Here is a 19,983-nt window from a genome sequence, read left to right on the forward strand (position 1 = left end):
AAAAGAAAAGAAAAGGCAGAGAGAAAATGCATCATGTTGGATTCGCTTCATGGAGAGTATGCAGGTATGCAACACAGGAATCCAAGTGCAATGGTCATGGCGCATTGCTTCATGAAGGTATCTTGGGAGAAGATAAAGTGCATGTGAACAAATGTCAGGAATTTCGAACGAAATGCTGGGTAAAAACAGTCCATGGATGGTCATGGCATATGCAACTGGCCCTGTTTCGGTGACAGCGTTAGAGAAAAAACCGTAAAGTCATGAAGGTATCGTGAAATCATCATTCACTATGGATACAGTGGAGCGAATGCACGGGCAGGTGGCATTTCCCTCAGAAGTAGGCAAAGACCTGGCCGTTGCTGGCAGTGGGTGGAGCCGCAGGACTGAAGATACCCGAGGTCTCGCTGTTGCCAGAGGGCGTGTTCGAAACAGAGCTCTGGGCAGAGACAGGGGTAAAGGGTTGACCACTGAGGCCGTTGAAGCCATTCGACACGGTCGGAGCTTGGACATTGCCCTGTTGGTACATGAAAGGCTTGGGGGTTTGGAGGAGGCTCTTCGGGATCTGGGTCGTGTTGCTCATTTCATTGGGGGTGGCCTGGCCACTGTTGGTAGCACTGCCCCTGGCGGAAGTCTCTGGGGACATCATCTTGCCAGCGATACGTCGACCGTGGGGGGTCTGTCGAATAGACGGCAGGATCGGCCGGATGGCATCCACAATTCGAGTGCGAGTTTCGGGGTCCGCAAAGTCCATGGCAGTTTGAACAACGTAGTTGGCAAACGAGTCCCGCAACATCCTTTCAAGTTCGCCGCCGGTGAGGATCTCATCAATCATCTGGTGCCTGGTAGGGCTGTCTGCAATCCGCAGGCATTTTTCGATCACGTTGGAGCTGAACTTCTGCTTGGACAACGAAGGAATGTTGCCCGAGAAGGTCTGGCACAGCGGATTGGTGAAATGGGGCTCGGCAAGATCCAGAATGTACTGAACAACGTAGTTCCCAAAGGGGTCCTGCACCAGAGCAAAGGAATTGCCCGTGATTTGAGCAATGAGACGGGCCTTCTGGGCACCAGAGGCATGGTCAATGCATCTCTGGAGAACACAGCATCCGTGGCGATGAGTGCCGACGACCACACAGTTGGATCCAACAGCCTCGTAGATGAACTCGGCATCTTGAGGCGACAGACGGTTCAGGCACTTCTGGATCACATGGTTTCCATTCAAGTCCTGCACCAGCTCAACAACGTGGTTCTCCAGGGCATGGATGACGGTCTGGGTCTGCTCAGAGGTCGAAATAAACTCGATCATCTTTTGCAGAGCACGGGTTCCATGCTGGTTGAGGGCAATCTTGACCAACTGGGGGGCAGCATGATCAATGAGGGCGGTGCGCTGCTCATCATTCGAATACTCGAGCAGCTTCTGGCAGAGGTAGTTACCGAACGGATCTGGAATTGAGTTAGTCTTGTGTCTAAGGGCCAACGATCCACACAGGGGCGGAATTTGAATTTCCATACCAGTCATCAATTCGATCACATGCATGTAAGTCTCGCTGAAGATCAGCTGCACGTGTTCAGGGTTGCGCTCCTCCAGCTTGCGTTGCAGATACCGACACCCATGCTGGTCCTTGCACAGGCTGTAGAGCTCTCCCTTGTAGTGCTCCAGGGGGAAATTGGCAAAGCGAGTCAGCTGGGTCGAGTCTGCATCGCCCTGGCGGCGCTGAACAATGCCACCTCGGTTTGCACCTTCGTTGAAACGATACCCGTTGGAGTAGTTCTGGTAGCCGCCATAGGCATTGGAGGCCGAAAAGGGAGCCAACTGATTGCCCGGCTGGCCCACTTGGCCGACAAATGGCTGAACCCCATATCCGTACAGAGGAGCCTGGAACGGGAAACCAGCGGGGGTGACAGTCCCTGGGATGTTGTTGCTGGGAGAAACCGTGGACAGCTGAGGCCCGAAAGGTGCCGCGCTCGCTTGGAGCATCGTTTGAGCTGGTTGGGTAGTGGCAAGCTTGGATTCATCAGCCTCCGGAGACTCCTTTGACTGCCGAGTGCCATTGACGGCACTCGGGGGGATACGTCCCATGCTGGCATTGTGCTGATGCAGGTGCTCCGCGTGGGTTTTGGGTGGGGTAACAGATGTGTTGAGCCCATTGCCCTTGACCGTAGGCAGGTCATTGGTGGAGTATGAAGATTGCAACGATGTGGGTCGGCTCGACGGGACAGGAGTTGCAGCCTCGTGGCTGCGCTCACTGTTGAAAAGCAAACTACCCTCCAAGGAGTGACGGGCGGCATGTCGTGAGGAATTGGCATTGTTGCCATGATCCTCCCCAGTCGGGCTGCTCAACTGCTCATAGCGCATGATGCCAGAGATGTTTTGGGGCATGCTCTGGTGCGATGAGCGGTGCCGGCTATGGTTCGAGTACGACTCCGGGCCAGGGGTGCGGGAATTGGCCAGGTCCAGAGCATCCGGATTGGCTGACAACTGAGCTGGAAGTTAGCAGAGAAACATTGGGTTTGATTTCATAACCAATCAACTGACCAGGTTCGAGCCACCTCGACGCGACAAAGTCGGGAATTTGTCATCCGGCTCGGTCAGCTTTATGTAACTTTTAATGTCCGGAGTAGACAAACGATCCTCGTCCCTCATGGGGGCCTTGTCCTCGTCGCTAGGGAAGAGGTACTTGGCAGCTGCAAATGAGTCGACGCCAGACCCGGTATTGAAGCCAGTTACATTCGGGCGGGGCTGGCCACCGAAGTTGCTCGAAGGCAACGAGTACCGATGGAGACTGGGATTATTAGTAAATCAAGGCCGCAGCAACCGAAAGGCTTCAACTCACTGAGGTCCCGGTCGAAAGGTAGAAGAAGGCTCCGCAATGAAGTCCTCCTTCTCAGAGTTCCGGCGAGATCCTGGGAGAGAGTGGCCCACGAACCGGTCGGCAGACTGGTTGGCGGTGTGAGAGGGTGCCTGGGGAGAGGTGATGTTCGACGGAGCAAAGGCATTGAAAAAGCCAGGAGATGAGGTCACGCTGGAGGTGGAAAAGCGAGCAGGGCGAGAGAATGCACTGGACACAGTAGGAGGCTCACGGTACTCCGGCGGAGTAGTGGGCTCACTAGCCCGACCGGACAAGCCAGCCTTAGCCAGATCTCGAGCAAGCTGATCCATCTCTAATTTTTCTTTCTCGTGCTGCATGTCCAGTAACTTCATGTCCTCTTCGAAACGCCTTTTCTGTTCTCGCATATATTCAATATGCTGACGTTTCTTTTCAAACTGAATCAAGTTAGAGAAGAGCAGTCAGGGAAGAAGAGAAAAAGAAAAAGAAAACGAGAAACGAGATTTGGAAACAGAAATATCGAGAGCAAAGAAAAGAACAAGGTGAGATCAGAAAAGGTAGAACATGGGGTGAGTGTCGAAAAGGTTTGAGGCAAAAAGAGACAAGACGAAACGATATTTAGAGTGCCTGTGAATGCATTTTAGGTATCTCTTCGCCAGGCGACAATAGCAGATAAGGCACCAGTCAATAGAGACAATGCTTCACAGCTGCCAGGCGGCAAACTCATCACAAGGCAACAGCGCCTTCAAGAGCGAAGAAACGCATTATATCTTCAATGTCAAAGGCAGAAAGGGAATACAGAGGGCATCGGCAAAATGAGAACTTATGCGACAGCCCTACGTCCCGCTATAACAGGAAGTAAGGCAGCAGTGGGCTCTCGGCCAAACACCCGGATATTGAAATGAGGTCCAAACAAACAGATATTGGAATACCGGCGATCAACAAGGAAACACTATGCTCACCGAAGATAACAGGTCCAACGGATCCGGCAATGGAGTGGCCCCTTGGTTCAAATAATTCCATGAAGACGAGAATTTACTCGAGTCGGTGGTGAATCGACGTTGGAGATTGGCACGCACTTCACCCGCGGGGCGACCAAACCCGGACCCGAAGTTCGGGTGACCGGGGGAAAGCGAGGTATAACCGGGGAACGCAGACTCGGACGGGGGGATCGTGGGGATGGGAAGCGCAGCTCGTCGAGGCGTTCACTCAGCCCATTCTTGAAAGCCATGGTGGGCAGAGCGACCGAGGGAATCCAACTACAGGGCCCGAGGGGTCAGCACACGGAGCTAACGAGGTCCAGGCGCACAGTGTAAAGAAGCACCCTCAAAGCAATTACAACCAGCCCCAGAGATTCCCAGGTTGTCTCCAGCTGTGTCCGGTGGCAGGGGGAAATTGACCGAAGGTGTGGATATGTTGAGCTGGCGGTGTGCTCCGCAAGTAAGGGGAACCAAGAGGGGCTGAGGGGTGGCGGAGACGATCTGCGCTCGCGAAAAGGACCCAACTCACACAACGAACGCCTCAAGAGGGATGGAAATTCAGGAGAGTCGAGTATCAGGTGGAATTGGCAAAATTCATCTATGAAACTTGTGTGTGGGAACGAATAGGTCGGGAGGGAAAATAATAATCAAAAATACAACAGTGTGTACCTAGCCATGCGGAGATCAGCAGGGAATCGCAAGAGGGGGGGGGATGGAGCAGACTCACCCACTTAGCGACCAAACGAGAGTGTCGCGAAGAACCCAAACACAATAATCCCAAAAGAATGATACAAGAGATGTTGTACAAGAGAGAGGTGGAAGGGGAGAGGGAGAGGAAGAGAAGGAGAGAGGAAGAGGAAGAGAGAGGGAGAGAGGGGAGGCGGCTGGGAGGTCCAGAGCGGAGCGGGGAGACACTCGACCCTTTTTTGTTGGCTAAGCGGGCGCTTTTTTTTTTTTTTTCTTTGTGTTTTTTCTCTGTGTTTTTCTTGATGTTTTGTGGTTTGTGGTTTGTGTTTTCTTTTCTTTCTTTCTTTTTCCCGCTTTTACTGTGAGGGCTTAGGACCAATTCCTCTACTTCCCGACTCTCCGGGACGAGATGTTCCCTTTCCTGATTTATATTTATTTATAATTATTTATTTATTTATTTACCTAGGCTCGGATGCATACAGCTGAACATCAAACTGACTCGGGAATCATTCGGGAACCCCAAGTATGATTGGAGAAGCTCGGGGAGGTTGTACAACACAGCTCCGAGTCAAACCAAGAGAGGCTTGGAGTGCGGGACACGAGTGGTCAATTCCTGGACCGGGAACCTCCCTGCTTGCATGGTCATCGTGAGATCGCGCAAGGGGGGGGGGGTTATTTCAATGCGTTGGCGCGAGCGTGGCAGCTGCAAGTGCGCATTTTGCATCATTTCTCGAGTGGAGTATTTCCAGTGCCCGAATGTGACAGCGGATCCACGGGTGTTGTGGTACCTGAATGTTAGAAATCCTCGCCCGGGATGTATAGATTGTGGTTTGGACTTGATTCTATGGATTCCCGCGCGTGGGAATGGTTCGTTGATTCGGGCCCATGGGTCTATCAACCGTGGAAGACAGTATAAAAGAAATAAAATACTGGTCAACATAAATGACTATAGTAATATATAGTAATAATATAGTAGTATCCATGGATATGATAAGAGAGAAGCGGTGTAGCCCCTGATCCACACTTCTGTTCATCTTCATTCTACGCCAATCATTCCTCTCATCCCCTCCTATCTGCCCTGAAATCATTTCCGATCTGATCTCATGGGAGACGATCACAGTGATACATCCAACCCTATGGAGTACATACCTCGAAGGATTCATGGAGTGGAATGGGACAACCCCCCCCCCCCCCTTTGGGCGCCTTTCATGCCCGACGCCAACGCCTGCTCCATTTCAATGCGCCTCGGTCTAGCCGATTCCTCTATCGTAGCGACGAGCCATCTGTCATGAAACTGGTTCCATGTTCGCATTGCTCATGCTCTTCTTCTTAATCTCTGCACGGTCTGGCCGATAATACAGACTGTGAATCTGTGAATACCACTCCCGGTCTTGGTCATGGGACTGACATATACTTCCAATACATCCATGGATTTTATGTACTGGTGGTTCATTTTTGGCCGAAATGTGTCTTCATAGTGCTATAAGTGAAATACTCCCATCTTGCCTACACTTGATCGACATCGTTATCGCTGCCCCCCCGTCAGACGCATGCAGCAGAGCTGTGTCTGGGGGCAAGAACTCTTCCCCGCCATTCATTCGGTAGAATTGCGGTCAAACCCCCCTTGGCTCGCCGCTTTGCTGGATTTCTGGTCGCGATTCTCTCGTAGTGTCACGGAAGAAGTCCCCGTGCAACCGCTCGATCAATAATATCCCTCTTTTTTTCAGGATCCTTGGTTTTTAAATTGATGGTCTGTGGTGAATCGAAAAATATATTACAAAAAATAGAATAAAACAAAATAACCAGTCATTTTCCGGTGACCTTGCCTGGTCAAACTACAGCTCCACGTTCCATTGGTCGTCCATATTTACTTCGTCATAGCACACCTGGAGAAGATCTCCCCAGTTTCAAACCCGTCGTCCGTGCAGATACAAAACGTCCGGGGCTGCCCATGCTGCAGGCGCAAGGAATATCAGGGACCCACTGAGACACGGGCAACCCAGGAAATCTTGATGCTATCTCCACTATCAAGTCTATGGAATAGGTTATTTAACTTCTGATGGTTTGAAGGGGTAAAAATGTAGACATGAATCATGGATAATTTTCAGAGGTCCTGCTGGTGGAACTGATTGTTCATGCCATTGAAGTATATATTTTTCTAGGTGAATGCTCCGATCCGAGTCTTCTCGATTGTCAGGACAATGGATATGCCTCAATCTCAAACAAACCCTGGGCTCAATATTTTTTAATCCGTTATTTTATCATGCAAGAAATTTTCTCGAAAGCTATTCACCCTGAACTTGTCTCTTTTCTGCAAATCGAAACATGCGACTGCCTCAGGTGTCAACAGGATGGATGAGATAAGCCGTCTCCAACTTCTCAGATCTTTCCCCTCCATGCGGAACCGTCACCAAGACCCTACTTTGTCCTGACGTTTTGGCTTAAAGGCTTCGAGATCGCCTATATCTAGGCCTCAGCTTCATTGCCAGAATGCCGCCTCGCAAACGGCCGCAGCCCTCCGCGGCTAGCCAGGCCCGATCGGCACGCCCCTCAGAGGTAACAAAACTTTTTTTCCCATGAGCGCATGTAGCTTGGTTGTTGAGTTTGCTAATCCTTTGGTCTGGAAACAGACTGTGGACCTCTCAGCGACTGAGCCCTCCAAGCGAAAACGCCCCTCACAATCCAAACAAGTTCCTGAGCTAACGCGACCGACCGAGCCCAAACCCTCCGAGGGCTCGGAATCTCCGCAATACCAGCACCGCGACCCTTTCGATGCGCTGTTGGAACCGTTCTACTACAACAAATCGCTCACCGATCCTATCGACACTGTCAAGGATAAATGGAACCTCCTGCCGGCCTTTCTAAAAGTTAAAGGTCTGGTGAAGCAGCACATTGACTCATACAACTACTTTGTCGAGGTGCAATTGAAAAAGATCGTGGAGTCCAGCTCGACCATTCGCAGCGATGTGGATCACCATTTTTATATCAAGTTTACCGACATCTACGTCGGCTCTCCTCGACGCTCAGATGAGAACCAGGATGCCGAACTCGAGTCCGAGTCGACTGTGACCCCGCAAGAATGTCGGCTGCGAGACACGACCTATGCGGCGCCGATTCTGGTCGATTTTGAATACGTCCGTGGTCGCCAAAGGGTTAGCCGACTAGGAGTTCTCATTGGCAGAATGCCGGTCATGCTTCGCAGCTCCAAGTGTGTGCTGGCGAACAAATCGCCCTCGCAAATGAGCGTCCTCAATGAATGCCCTCTGGACCCGGGTGGTTACTTCATTGTCAACGGAACGGAAAAGGTCATTCTGGTCCAAGAGCAGCTGAGCAAGAACAGAATTATCGTGGAGACAGACCCGAAGAAGGAGATTGTGCAGGCTTCGGTGACGAGGTATGTAGATTAACACCCTGGTCTTCGCTTGAGGTGAACGCCTGCTCATTTTTCTACAGTTCTTCCAATGAGCGAAAGTCGAAGAGTTACATTATCCTGAAGAAGGACAGACTTTACGTGAAACACAACGTGCTCAGCGAAGATATCCCTATCGTCGTGTTGCTGAAGGCCATGGGGATCACTACCGACAAAGAGATGATGCTGCTGGTCACTGGAACTGATGCGCTCTACCAAGATGACTTTGCCATCAACTTTGAGGAGGCCATCAATGTTGGCGTTTTCACCCAGCAGCAAGCCCTGGAGTGGATTGGATCTCGGATCAAGATCAACCGCAAGCAATCGACCTACCGCCGGACCCACGTTCAAGAGGCCGTCGAAGCGATTGCGTCCGTGATCATTTCTCATATCGAAGTCAAGGACATGAACTTCCGACCAAAAGCCATCTACGTCGCCCACATGGCCCGTCGTGTGTTGATGGCCAAGAACGATGCAACGATGGTAGATGACCGCGACTACCTTGGAAATAAACGGCTGGAGCTGGCAGGCCAGCTCTTGGCTTTGCTTTTCGAGGATCTGTTCAAGAAATTCTGCTATGACATCAAGCTGAACATCGACAAAGTCTTGAACAAGCGCAATCGGGCAGAGCAGTTCGATGCATGGAGTGTCATGAGTATGCATGGCAACCATATCACTCAAGGCATGAATAGGGCCATTTCCACAGGAAATTGGAGCCTGAAGCGTTTCCGTATGGAGCGTGCTGGTGTGACCCATGTTCTCAGCCGACTGAGCTACATCGCTGCTCTCGGTATGATGACCCGTATCAGCAGTCAGTTTGAGAAAACCCGCAAAGTCAGCGGTCCTCGTGCCTTGCAACCATCCCAATTTGGCATGCTTTGCCCGGCAGATACCCCAGAAGGAGAGGCGTGTGGTTTGGTCAAAAATTTGGCACTCATGACCCATATCACGACCAATGACGAGGAAGGCCCAGTGCGGAACTTGATTTTCATGCTGGGTGCTGAAGACATCTCGACTGTCAGCGGCAAGCAGCTCTACGCACCAGGCTGTTACACAATCTCCATCAACGGAACGCCGACTGCTCTGACTCGACGCCCGAAGCACTTCCTGAACTCTTTCCGCAGGTTGCGTCGTATGGGCCGCATCTCGGAGTTCGTGAGCATTTACATTAACCACCACCAGCGTGCTGTTCATATCGCGACCGACGATGGGCGAATCTGCAGACCGCTCATTGTTGTCGAGGATGGGAAGTCCCGTGTCAAAAACCATCATCTGAGCAAGCTGCGAGAAGGGAAGATGTCTTTTGATGATTTCCTGGCCCAGGGGCTGGTGGAGTACCTGGATGTGAATGAGGAGAATGACTCCTATATATCCATCTACGAGAAAGAGATCAACGACGCTACGACCCATCTCGAGATCGAGCCGTTCACCGCGCTTGGAGCCGTCGCCGGCCTCATTCCTTATCCTCACCACAACCAGTCTCCTCGTAATACCTACCAGTGTGCCATGGGTAAACAAGCCATTGGTGCCATCGCCTCGAATCAGCTCCAGCGCATCGACTCTATCCTCTACCTCATGGTTTACCCACAGAAACCGATGGTCAAATCACGAACCATTGAGCTGGTGAAATACGATCAACTCCCCGCAGGTCAGAATGCGACTGTGGCCGTGATGAGTTACTCAGGCTACGATATTGAGGATGCTTTGGTGCTGAACAAGGGCTCTGTGGACCGTGGGTTTGGACGGTGCCAGGTCTTCCGCAAATATGTCACCAACTTGAAGAGTTACTCCAACTTAACCAAGGACCGACTGAACGGACCAGAGTATGAGAACGATGCACCGATCCGCAAACACGCGCTCCTTGAGAATGACGGTCTGGCCGCGGTCGGCGAGCAAGTCAACGCCGGCGAGGTCTACATCAACAAAGTCATGCCTGAACAATCGCATACAATGGGCCTCGGAGGCTCCGATACTGGCAGACCCCCAGTCTACCACCCAGCTCCCATGACCTATAAGCTCCCCGACCCGGCATACATCGACAAGGTTATGGTCTCTGTCAGCGAGAGCGAGACGCAAATTATCAAGGTGTTGACCAGACAGACCCGCCGCCCCGAGGTTGGTGACAAGTTCTCGTCGCGTCATGGACAAAAAGGTGTTGTTGGCATCATCGCCGACCAAGCCGACATGCCCTTCACCGACCAAGGAATCAACCCGGATATCATCATGAACCCGCATGGTTTCCCATCCCGTATGACAGTCGGTAAGATGCTGGAGCTGGTCGCCGGTAAAGCCGGCGTGCTCTCGGGCCAGCACGGCTATGGTACATGTTTCGGCGGCAGCCCCGTCGAAGAAATGTCGCAGATCCTGATCGACCGCGGCTTCAGCTACGGTGGCAAAGACTACCTCACCTCGGGCATCACGGGCGAGCCGCTTCCGTTCTATGTCTTCACCGGCCCCATCTACTACCAGAAGCTCAAGCACATGGTCCAGGACAAGATGCACTCGCGCTCGCGTGGCCCGAAGGCCATCCTAACCCGACAGCCTACCGAGGGTCGTTCGCGTGATGGAGGTCTCCGTCTCGGTGAGATGGAACGTGACTGTTTGATCGCTTACGGCACCAGCCAGCTGCTGCTCGAGCGTCTGATGATCTCGTCCGATCGCCACGAGGTCGATATTTGTGAGACCTGCGGCTTTATGGGGTATTTGAACTGGTGTCCTCGGTGCAAGTCGTCTCGCTCGGTTTCTAAGATGGTTATTCCATATGCGGCCAAGCTGCTCATCCAGGAGCTGATGAGTATGAATGTCACTGCTCGCCTGAAGATTGACGACGAGTTCCCGGAGATGAAGGGACGATAAGACATCTGGTTTTGGGTCTTTTGGCTGATGGAAAAAAAAAATTAGAAGAACAAACGTGATGCATAGCGGATTCTTCCAAAAGTTGGTGTATGTATTTCTTTTTTATTTATTTTCTTTTGCATGTATAGCATAGCGAGGCGATCTGGCTGTTACTTCGACGGCTCTCAGCCCTAAATCAATATCTGATTCTCCGTTTTCCTGATTACCATAACTACGAGTTTCCCTAAGCTGCATCAATAGCATCAAATTAAACCTGATTTTATTCTGATCAACAAGAAGACAACATTTAAACCGAACAACAAAGTCTCAACACAACCATCAACCCTCAAAGCATCACAACATTCGACTCAAAAGCCACATGCTGATAGCGCGTAAACTCAATAATCTCATTCAACAAATCAATCCGCGTCGCCAAAGCCTCATTAAGACTCACAGGCATCGACCCCCTCTTATCCCGATTCTGAAGCGCCAACCTCGCCATCGACGTCGACAAATCCTCATCCTCGCGCTTGTCATCACTCAGCGTCCAATCCAGCCGCTGCGGCGGAATATTCGCCGTCGAGATGATCCGGATATTGGGATCAACGAGCAGGAACACCAGCGCGCGCGCGTACCCGGGCTTCGTTTTGTCTTTCAGCTCGAACCGCGTCAGCCGGTGCTGCACCGTGCTCGGGTACATGACCGTGCGGCCGACCTTGCACCGGATCGAGCCCGAGCACTGGACCGACGGCTCGCCGTTTTCCATGCCGTAGACTTGGCGCAGCCAGATGAAGTCGTTGGGCTCGTGCTCGACTTCGGCGAGGGTCGCTGTTTCGACCATGTTGCGGAATTCCATGTATGCTTCTTCCATGTTCTCTGAGTCGTAGGTTAGGAAGGCTGCGGCGCAGATGTGTTCGTTCTGGACGGGTTTAGTTAGTGTATCTCTCTCTTTCTCTCTCTCTCTCTTCCTCTGGCATTCTCCTCGGGGAACAGTCTATTCACTCACCATCTGCCCCTCTACATGCCAGTCGCTCTGGAAATACGGGTCCTCGGGCTTGAGATCCACCCCGAGAATCCGCGTGATGACTTGCAGCCCGCATTCTCCATAGTCCTTGTTCAGCTCGACGCCCTGCTCAATACGCACAGGGCTAGGCAGGTCCTCGGGCAGCTTGTTCATCAGCCACGGTGGCACCGCCCAGGGAAGAAACGTTCCCGCGTCAGGCTGGATAGAGCGATACGTCTCTATGCACCACTTCTCATAGCGTTCATCGAACTCCGTCTGGGCCTCACGCGGCTGGATCTTAGGTATCTGGTCGGCGATATCCTTGGGCAGCGGATAATACTCCGCCTTGTGGTACTCGATACGGGCGCGCGAGTGCAGCATATCCTTGAGCGGAGTAAGGGTTGCGTTCCACTGCGGAACCAGGCAGTTGAAGGCCTCCTCGATCAGCTTGTAGATGTTGCGGTGCTTGACCGGGTGCAGGTTGTTGATATACGTCGCGATGTGCCAGCGGTTGTCGTCGCGCAGCTCAAAGTCCGTCGGCAGCACCTGGAACCACCGGCTATACGGCCGCACCTGGATATCTGCCCGCGATAGTACCCGCCATGCGATGTCCTCGCGCGTGATCCCTGTTTCCTGTGGCACGGGGATTACCTCACCCTGGCCTGCATGCTCGAGCGCGTTGTCGAGTGTGATTAGCTTGTCGGGCAGAATCCGGCTCTTGCCATATACCAGCGGGTACAGGGCCATGGCGAGGAAATCGCGCTGTTTTTTGTAGCTGCCCGGGTTGTAGAACTGCAGCTCAGGCTCGTCGAATTCCAAATCGGGAACCGAGTTTTTCAGTTCTTGGACAACTGACTGCGGCACGATCGTGTCGGATTTGGTGACATCGCCGTTGTAGAGGGCGACCACGTCCGTTGCGTCGTAGATCATGGCCTTGAACTTGAGCTCTTCGATGATCCATTCCGCCATGTTGAGGGTGATGTCTGCCCTGGTATCCATGGCGTTCTTCTTCCAGTCCTCGGCGACGCCAGGTTGAAAGATCTGCGAGAATGATGCTCAGCGGAGTTTGGCCAAATCAGGCTAAACAATGATATTCTTACCTTCTTCCACCATTCGGGAATATCGGTCAGATCTTCCATGACATCGACCATTTGGATTTCACGGAGTGTCTGCACAGGGAGGCTAGTTCACGATTTTGTTAGGTATCGGGTTGCCTTTCAACATTCGTATATCCAGACACGCTTACTCTGCATATCCGTGCTGGATGTCCCTGTCATCTAGAGCCGATGGGAACATACTCCTTCTCTCGACGCCATAGATGTTTTTCTCCCGGGGTGCAAAGTCCAATGGTCGGCCATAGCCTGGAAGAAGAAAACGATCTTCCAGGGTCTTGCCTGTGCTGATAAAGCTTTGCTCGTTGGCTCGGTGTTGGAACATGGCTGCTACCAGATTGACTAAAATAGTGTGAGGCCGCTTCTTGACAAAACACTGTAGACTTTCACTGGTAAGATATTCGGGGCAATACAATGGACGAAAAGACATCAACGGCTATAGTATGCGCAGTGCCGAGTACTGGGTAAAGTTTTGACGTAGACCAAGAATTAGCTGACAGTAGTGGTGCAGCGATGTCGAGCTGTCGTTGTCATCATTGATGAGTTACAGTCTGTCTTTTGGAGGATAGCGGAACTTTCTTCCGACAGTTCACGCTCGCGGCCAACAACGGAATTAGGGCAAGGCAGGCAGATTGCGATGGTCATAGTGACCAAAGCCGACCTGGGAACCATGGGAAGAAAGAAACCCAAAACTACAAGATAATACCAATAGATCATTGCAAATAAAGACAAGAAAAAGATTATTTGATTTACCATCTGGCTTCTCTGAGCAGAAAAGCCGCGCGAAACCACGGCTATATCTATATATTTATCAACACAAAACTGCCGCTTTTTCCTCAGCACAAAGTCACGGAGACACAAATGCCACCAAGTACTCGTTGATAACCCCCCAATAGCGATCGGGCGCCGCTCTCATAAGGCCGACATGAGGGGCACCCTTGAACAGTTCACGCCGCACGATTAAGCCCTGAGCTTCCGATTCATCGGCATGCTTCTCCACATCACGCGGATCGATCAGGCCATCAACATCGGAGTACAGATAGCAGCGAGCCAGCGCGCCCTTGCTATTGACAGCCTGCACTAGGGTTGGATCATTGATAACGCGGTTGGCTAGAGTAATAGGATCCAAAGACCGGGTGAGAGTCTGCACCAATTTGGCCAGCGACAAAAACAAGTACATAAACCCCTTTCCCACGAGACGCAAGAGCCAGATATCAGGGAGAGCATAAGAGATCGCCGTGACTGAGCTGGGGATGCTCGCGGTGCCGGGGGCGCTGTCGACGATCATCGACGAGATCGGTAGCGGGGTCCCAGTCGCGGCTTTGTAGGCTTGCAGCACATTGGAGATGGTGAACAGCCCTCCGTTCGAGAAGAAATGCACAAAGACCGGATTATCGAGGGAGGCAGAGGCGCGTAGCGCTTCGACCGCTGGCGCGACACGAGCTTGCTGCGCGCGGGCTGTGGAGTGCCAGAGGAGGTCGGTCGAGGAGCTCCCCACGAAGATGATTCGTGCCGAGGGTACGAGCTGCCTGTACGCGACGAGATACTTGGCCAGGGTGCGTGGCAGCGCATTTAACCAGAATGCTATGAAGATCACGGGCCCGGGCTTGGTTGGCTCGACTGGGTCTTGCATGTAGACCGACGGGCCCAGCTTGGTGAAGGATGCCAATGGGTTCTCGGGGGTGGCCATGATGTATGTGACTGTCCGAAGGTGAGAGGGATTGGATCTAATCATGCGAAGCTGAAGATTCGCCGATCCCGTGCCAAGTCGCACTAAAGAGATTATCGATCTTTGAGGAAGTTTATTGATTTGGAATGGCTGCGTGTTGCGGTGCTAGTTGTCTAGAGGCAAGGGGGAAGGGGGAATAAATGCTACGCGATACGTCGAAGTAGGAAAAGGCAGAAGGAATAAAAGAGAATACTTGAAGGAATTCATTCCCCGCAAACGCCCATGGACTTCATCTAAAGTTCTCATTATCTAGAGGCCTTGAAAGGTATCGTAAGGTAGTTTGGAAGATCACGAATGGACTATATCAACGTCGAGTGCCTCCCAAGGTGCGACCGCTTCCATGCGACTTTTGGTCGCGCTCCTTGCCCTTGTGGCTCTCGGCGTCACTGCCAGAGGTGGGAGTTGCCGACTCGCCCAAGTCCTTGCGCTTCCCCCGCAACGTCTGACCCGCTCCTTGGAACTTGGGCTGATCTTCAGGGACCAGCATTCCGTTCTCGTCGCGCTTTTTGAGCGGCTTGATGGCGTATCCGAAAAAGAGTTGGTTAGGTTGGAGGCGGAGGGGTTGTGGGCCGTTTGTTGTTCGGGGTGGTGGGTGATGTTGGGGATTTGTAGCTCCGGGAGCTGGGGTAGTAGGTTTTGGCGTAGGTGCTTTGCTGCCCTTCTTGGCGTTAAGACGCTGTCCTCCTGTCAGAAAATTCGAGGAAACGGCCCGGGCACCGGCGGCGGCATCGGTTGCCTCGGGGGCAATGGCGGCGTAGTTGATGGATTGGGCCATAGTGCCCTGAGGATGCAACAGTCCGCCCGCCGGGAGCTTTCCACCGACCACACTGCCCGGGGTGCTAGTACCACTGGCCCGTTGCGACTCCTCAAATCCCACCGGAGGAGCAAAATCGACTTCCAGGTCAGTCTCGAGAACGGATACCGCGTTTTTAGACCCAGCTGGCTTGGTCTCCAGGACCGCCATTTCATAGACCTGATCATTATATGCAAAGGTAAAGACATCGCCCTTGGTAAGACACGAGAAGTTCCGGAAGGCATTTTCAAGCACGGCTTTGGGGTCGCTGATATCCAGGAAAGATGTCGACTGAGCTTGGAGCTTGATGAATTGCCCGGGTGGGAGATCTGTAGATTTGATTTGGAGAAGGTCTCCAGGTTCGAGTAGAAGTGTTTGCATGAGCTGTAAAATGAAACGCATTAGCACAGGCCGAGTATCCAAGTCATCAACAGCTTCCTCTGTACTCACCCAGAAAGGCAGGTATATTTTTCCCTCCTCCGCAATGAATTCCAAAACACCAGCATGGGTCATTCTTTCTTTGGCGCCATTGTGCAGCTCGAACAGCATTGGATAGGTGATGTGGAGTCGAGTAAGCTTATCCAAAGCACTAGGCGGCATGATGACCTTGCCGCCATGGTTGACATTCTCTCTTTCAGGACCAGGCAGCATGGCAACCGGGTAGCAGCGATAGTATTCATCGAAGCGGCGGGCTGTGGCGCCGGGACGCAGCATGCCGGAGCCCAGGACGCCCTCCATGGGGTCATCAGTCCAGTAATCGGGCCGAAACTGGTGCTGTTAGAAAATGTTGAAGCTGGAGAAAATTCTATAGAAAAGAATGCTCACCATGATGGATGTGAATAGTAAGAGAGAGAGGAGGGGATGAGGGAGAACGACGGATGCCTCTCAACGGCGAATTCCCGCGTAGTGACGCAAGTTCGCTCCGCCATGATTTTCCGCTCCGACCCCAGACGCGATGAGAACCCCGACAGCTTTCGCTTTTTAATCTCTTGATTCTTACCTTAAGCAATTAATTTTCTCTTGAGCCACCATGGCAAGCTCACTACCGCGCCCCAAGCGGGCTGGGGAGGACTTTGCCCGCACACACCAAGACGAACAGGACGGCCCGGCCGAACACAAGAAACCGCGATTCGACCTGCGCAATCCCTCCGCTCTTGCGCCCGACGCCCTCGAAGAAGATGCAATATTGGACGCTGATGAAATTGGCCGAAGGGGGCAGCAAGTGCGCCGAAAAGCGATCAACCTGGATGGCTACGACTCCGACAGTGACAACGAGGGTTTCTCCGCGCGCATCGAGGAAAAGGGGAAGCGCAGCCGGGCCAAGCACGATGCAGACGATGACGACATGTTCGCTGAGCTCCAAGAAGATTTTGGCGAGGAGGAAATTGACGCGGATGAAGCGATGCGCAAGAACAAGAAGACAGTCCGCTTTCTTCGCGACGATGAGATCCAGGGACAGGTTGCCTCCTCGAAAGGTGGCGGTAGTCTACATGCAGATTTGAGCAAGGGACCCGGTACCATCGACGCCGAGGAGGAAGAAAGCGACAGCGATGTCGGGGAGGAAGAGCGCGCAAAGGCTGACGACGAGATGGATGATGAAGTCGGCGCGGGGGCTAAGAAAAAACACGCGCCTCTTTTGGATGCCTTCAATATGCGGACTGAGCAGGAGGAAGGTCGCTTTGATGACCAGGGTAACTACGTTCGGAAAGCTGCGGACCCAGATGCGGTCCACGATACATGGATGGATGGGCTGTCTAAGAAGGACATCCGCAAAGCAAAGGAGGCCGCCGAAAAGCGAGAGGTCGAGAGAAAGGAGAAGGACCGCGCGGATGATAGTGTACTGACATCCGATGTGTTGACAACAATCATCACCCACCTCGAGCGCGGCGAGACAATATTGGAAGCGCTCGCCCGGCTCGGGAAGGGCCTCCAACGCAAGCCGAAATGGCAAGCCAAGAAGAAGAACAAGAAAAATGGCACATCCGAGGATACCGAAATGACAGAGGACAATCCAGAGGAGGCTGCTCGGAAGGAGGCGATCAATGCAGTTACTGGCGCTGCCGATATCCTCATGGGCCGAGGCCAAGCAGATATCTATGACACCGAACGTGAGCTCCTTACTCGGCAGTATCGCAACGAAATGGGCGAGCAGTGGGTCGATCCGCCGTCCACATCAGAGGATGTGGCGCCCGACCAAGCGCCTGGGATGTGGGAGTTCCGCTGGTCGGACGCTCGAGACGGAGGAGACGCGCATGGGCCGTACGACAGTGCAATGATGGAGTCGTGGCAAACTGCTGGCTACTTTGGCGAAGGCGTCGAATTCCGCCGGGTCGGGGACACAGGTCCGTGGAGTCGCACTGTTAGTTTTGTGTAATATAGAAGTGTCCGCTACACGCAGAGACAATTGGACCATGAACTGTTTCTTGCGAGAGTCATCTTTAAAGAGGACATCAATTCAATTCCCAGGAAAAATCACAAGCGCCAGTCCTATCATACATCATTTGATGCGACCATAAAAAACAAAAGCTATCGAAATCCTGTGTAGTTTTCTTCGACCCGCTGAACCATTCTCCAAACACTGAACATGTGTCTTTGAAACAAAAGGGTGAAACAAGAGCCTACCAACTCGGCGTTAGGAAAGCTCCATGGCGTCGCCGTTGGTAGCGGCGGAGAACGAGACGGCGCCCTGGTCGCCGATGAAGCGTTGCTCGTATTGGTTGACAAACTTGACACTGCGAGCTGGGTCATAGAACAAGCGGAAACTGCGCTGAACATCGTCAATACTGACCTCCTTGGCCTTGCGCTTCTGGCTCAAGAGATGGGAGGTGGTGATGATGTTGCTGGCATAACGGAGGTTGGACTCTTGTCCGATCTTTGTCAAAAGAGCCAAAGCGTCCGGCGACACATCGATTTCCTCCTCTTGTGCGCGGATGGCGAGGATTTGACGAATATCGTCTGCCGAGTAGAGCTGTGTGCTCACGATCACCACGCGATCCAGGAAGTCGAGGGGCAGGCCATGAGGAGACGTGTATGTGGTACCGCGGATCCGTGCCTGGCCGCGATTGCTGGCCATGATGACGATAGGGGCCAATTCAGCCTCAAGGGCACGGTTGATGTAAGAGAAACACTCGATGTCAAGCATGTGGACCTCGTCGATGAACAAGACACCGGGAATAATCTCTGCCTTGCCTTCTTCCTTCCACTCGGCCACCTTGGTGTTGATTTGGTCTCGAACCTCACTCCGGATCTCGCCCGTATCGCCGGAGAACAGGGCCAGGAAGCCTTGCGAGCGCGAGTTGATGACATCAATCTCGTGCAAACTAACGGTGTGGACGATCTCCTTGCGAACCTGGAGCTCCCCCTCGGGACATTGCACAAACTTGGTATCGGCGCCCATTGCATCGTAGTCGCGCGACCGAGCATATGACCGACCCAGCTTGGTGATCTTGCCTGAGGACTTGTCAATCGATATCACATCTCCTGCCATGACCCGCTCCTTGGTCATCGAGTCGATCATCTTGGTGCCCATGTCGTAAATTGTTTCCATATCCGTGGTCTTGATCGTGAGCTTTCCTTGTTTGTTGCCCTGGGGAAGTCAGTATTCGGTAACCCATGCGCCAGAGAGGACTAAGTATATATACATACACCTGTGACACTTCGGTCAATTTGGATCTCCACAACTTCGCCCTCAATGATTTCACTCTCCTCCTTGATCCGCACACCGATGGACTTGCGGAATGCTTGGGTGAGGGCCTCCGTCTTCGACATCTCCATGGAGAAGATCTCGGAAGACGCCAGCATAGTGAATGGAACATCAGACCCAAGTGACTGGGCCATACCCATTGCGATTGCAGTTTTGCCCGTGCTGGGTGGGCCCGCAATCAGCACAGCGCGACCAGCAATCTTGCCTTCCTTCACCATCTGAAGAATTACCGCGGCAGCCTTGCGCGCCTTCTCTTGACCTACTAGACCCTGAGAAGACGAGCGAGGCTGCAGCGAGTCCACATCAACCCCCAGGCCTCGAATGTGCGAATGGGCGGCGATGAGGTTCAGACCTCGGAGCTCCTTGCTCTCTGCGACGGTTGAAATTGGCTGCTTGGAGTCAGCGATAACCGGTGTATAACCACCAGGGGAGCACATACTGCAGCCATGATGTTTTGTTTCTAGGGCAAGAGCTCTTTCTCTCACACTCTCCGGATGACTTGACGCTGAGATTAAGCAAAGCGCGGAAGCTCCAAACGAAAACCAAAAGCGCAGATCGGAAGGCCGCCTTACCGCCCGGCAGAATGGCATGAAAGAAACGGCAAGAGCAAACGGGCCTCGAACGCTTCCAGGGCTTTCTTTTGCCTTGTGTGTTGACTTCGTCTTGTTCTTCGGTGGTCTTATTTCCTCGCGACTTGTGGGTTTGTTTTCCGTCATATTTCTTTTACCCTGCCTTTCGTGGATTGTCCACATACCTCCATCGCCAGGACTCTCTGATATACGCTTTTTTTCGCGTCTTATAGTCACGTTCCCAACGGCTGAATTAATCGCACCTAGCTCCCTTTTCCCGCTCTGAATTACTGTCTATAGTGTCAGGCGTGGTCTGGATCGTCCGTGAACGCGCTTGC

The 19,983-nt window shown here is 52.6% G+C and overlaps 7 protein-coding genes across 7 annotated transcripts; 2 read left to right on the forward strand and 5 right to left on the reverse strand.

The window, feature by feature from the left end:
- Positions 1 to 331: 331 nt before the first annotated feature.
- NUU61_001037 (uncharacterized protein) lies at positions 332 to 3,232 on the reverse strand (the record flags this gene model as incomplete). Its single annotated transcript, XM_056651619.1, has 4 exons — positions 332 to 1,440; positions 1,510 to 2,476; positions 2,534 to 2,780; positions 2,832 to 3,232. The coding sequence occupies 4 exons, from the start codon at positions 3,230 to 3,232 to the stop codon at positions 332 to 334; spliced, it is 2,724 nt and encodes a 907-aa protein (XP_056516469.1).
- Positions 3,233 to 6,982: 3,750 nt separating this feature from the next.
- Positions 6,983 to 10,757, forward strand: NUU61_001038 (DNA-directed RNA polymerase III core subunit RET1; the record flags this gene model as incomplete). Its single annotated transcript, XM_056651620.1, has 3 exons — positions 6,983 to 7,048; positions 7,123 to 7,886; positions 7,946 to 10,757. 3 exons carry the CDS (start codon positions 6,983 to 6,985, stop codon positions 10,755 to 10,757), a joined length of 3,642 nt encoding a protein of 1,213 aa, XP_056516470.1.
- A 325-nt stretch (positions 10,758 to 11,082) lies between these two features.
- Positions 11,083 to 13,176, reverse strand: NUU61_001039 (DUF4246 domain-containing protein; the record flags this gene model as incomplete). The annotated part of the gene is made up of 4 exons (XM_056651621.1): positions 11,083 to 11,655; positions 11,743 to 12,780; positions 12,840 to 12,921; positions 12,986 to 13,176. 4 exons carry the CDS (start codon positions 13,174 to 13,176, stop codon positions 11,083 to 11,085), a joined length of 1,884 nt encoding a protein of 627 aa, XP_056516471.1.
- Positions 13,177 to 13,698: 522 nt separating this feature from the next.
- NUU61_001040 (uncharacterized protein) lies at positions 13,699 to 14,541 on the reverse strand (the record flags this gene model as incomplete). The annotated part of the gene is made up of 1 exon (XM_056651622.1): positions 13,699 to 14,541. One exon carries the CDS (start codon positions 14,539 to 14,541, stop codon positions 13,699 to 13,701), a length of 843 nt encoding a protein of 280 aa, XP_056516472.1.
- Positions 14,542 to 14,884: 343 nt separating this feature from the next.
- On the reverse strand, positions 14,885 to 16,201 carry NUU61_001041 (polyubiquitin-binding protein UFD1; the record flags this gene model as incomplete). The annotated part of the gene is made up of 2 exons (XM_056651623.1): positions 14,885 to 16,147; positions 16,199 to 16,201. The coding sequence occupies 2 exons, from the start codon at positions 16,199 to 16,201 to the stop codon at positions 14,885 to 14,887; spliced, it is 1,266 nt and encodes a 421-aa protein (XP_056516473.1).
- A 202-nt stretch (positions 16,202 to 16,403) lies between these two features.
- NUU61_001042 (GYF domain-containing protein) lies at positions 16,404 to 17,747 on the forward strand (the record flags this gene model as incomplete). Its single annotated transcript, XM_056651624.1, has 1 exon — positions 16,404 to 17,747. One exon carries the CDS (start codon positions 16,404 to 16,406, stop codon positions 17,745 to 17,747), a length of 1,344 nt encoding a protein of 447 aa, XP_056516474.1.
- A 258-nt stretch (positions 17,748 to 18,005) lies between these two features.
- rvb2 (RuvB family ATP-dependent DNA helicase reptin) lies at positions 18,006 to 19,524 on the reverse strand (the record flags this gene model as incomplete). The annotated part of the gene is made up of 3 exons (XM_056651625.1): positions 18,006 to 18,959; positions 19,019 to 19,465; positions 19,516 to 19,524. 3 exons carry the CDS (start codon positions 19,522 to 19,524, stop codon positions 18,006 to 18,008), a joined length of 1,410 nt encoding a protein of 469 aa, XP_056516475.1.
- Positions 19,525 to 19,983: the final 459 nt, after the last annotated feature.

This window comes from Penicillium alfredii (genome assembly GCF_028826965.1).
Source record: "Penicillium alfredii strain IBT 34128 chromosome Unknown utg000001l_segment0_segment0, whole genome shotgun sequence".
NCBI lineage: Eukaryota > Fungi > Ascomycota > Eurotiomycetes > Eurotiales > Aspergillaceae > Penicillium > Penicillium alfredii.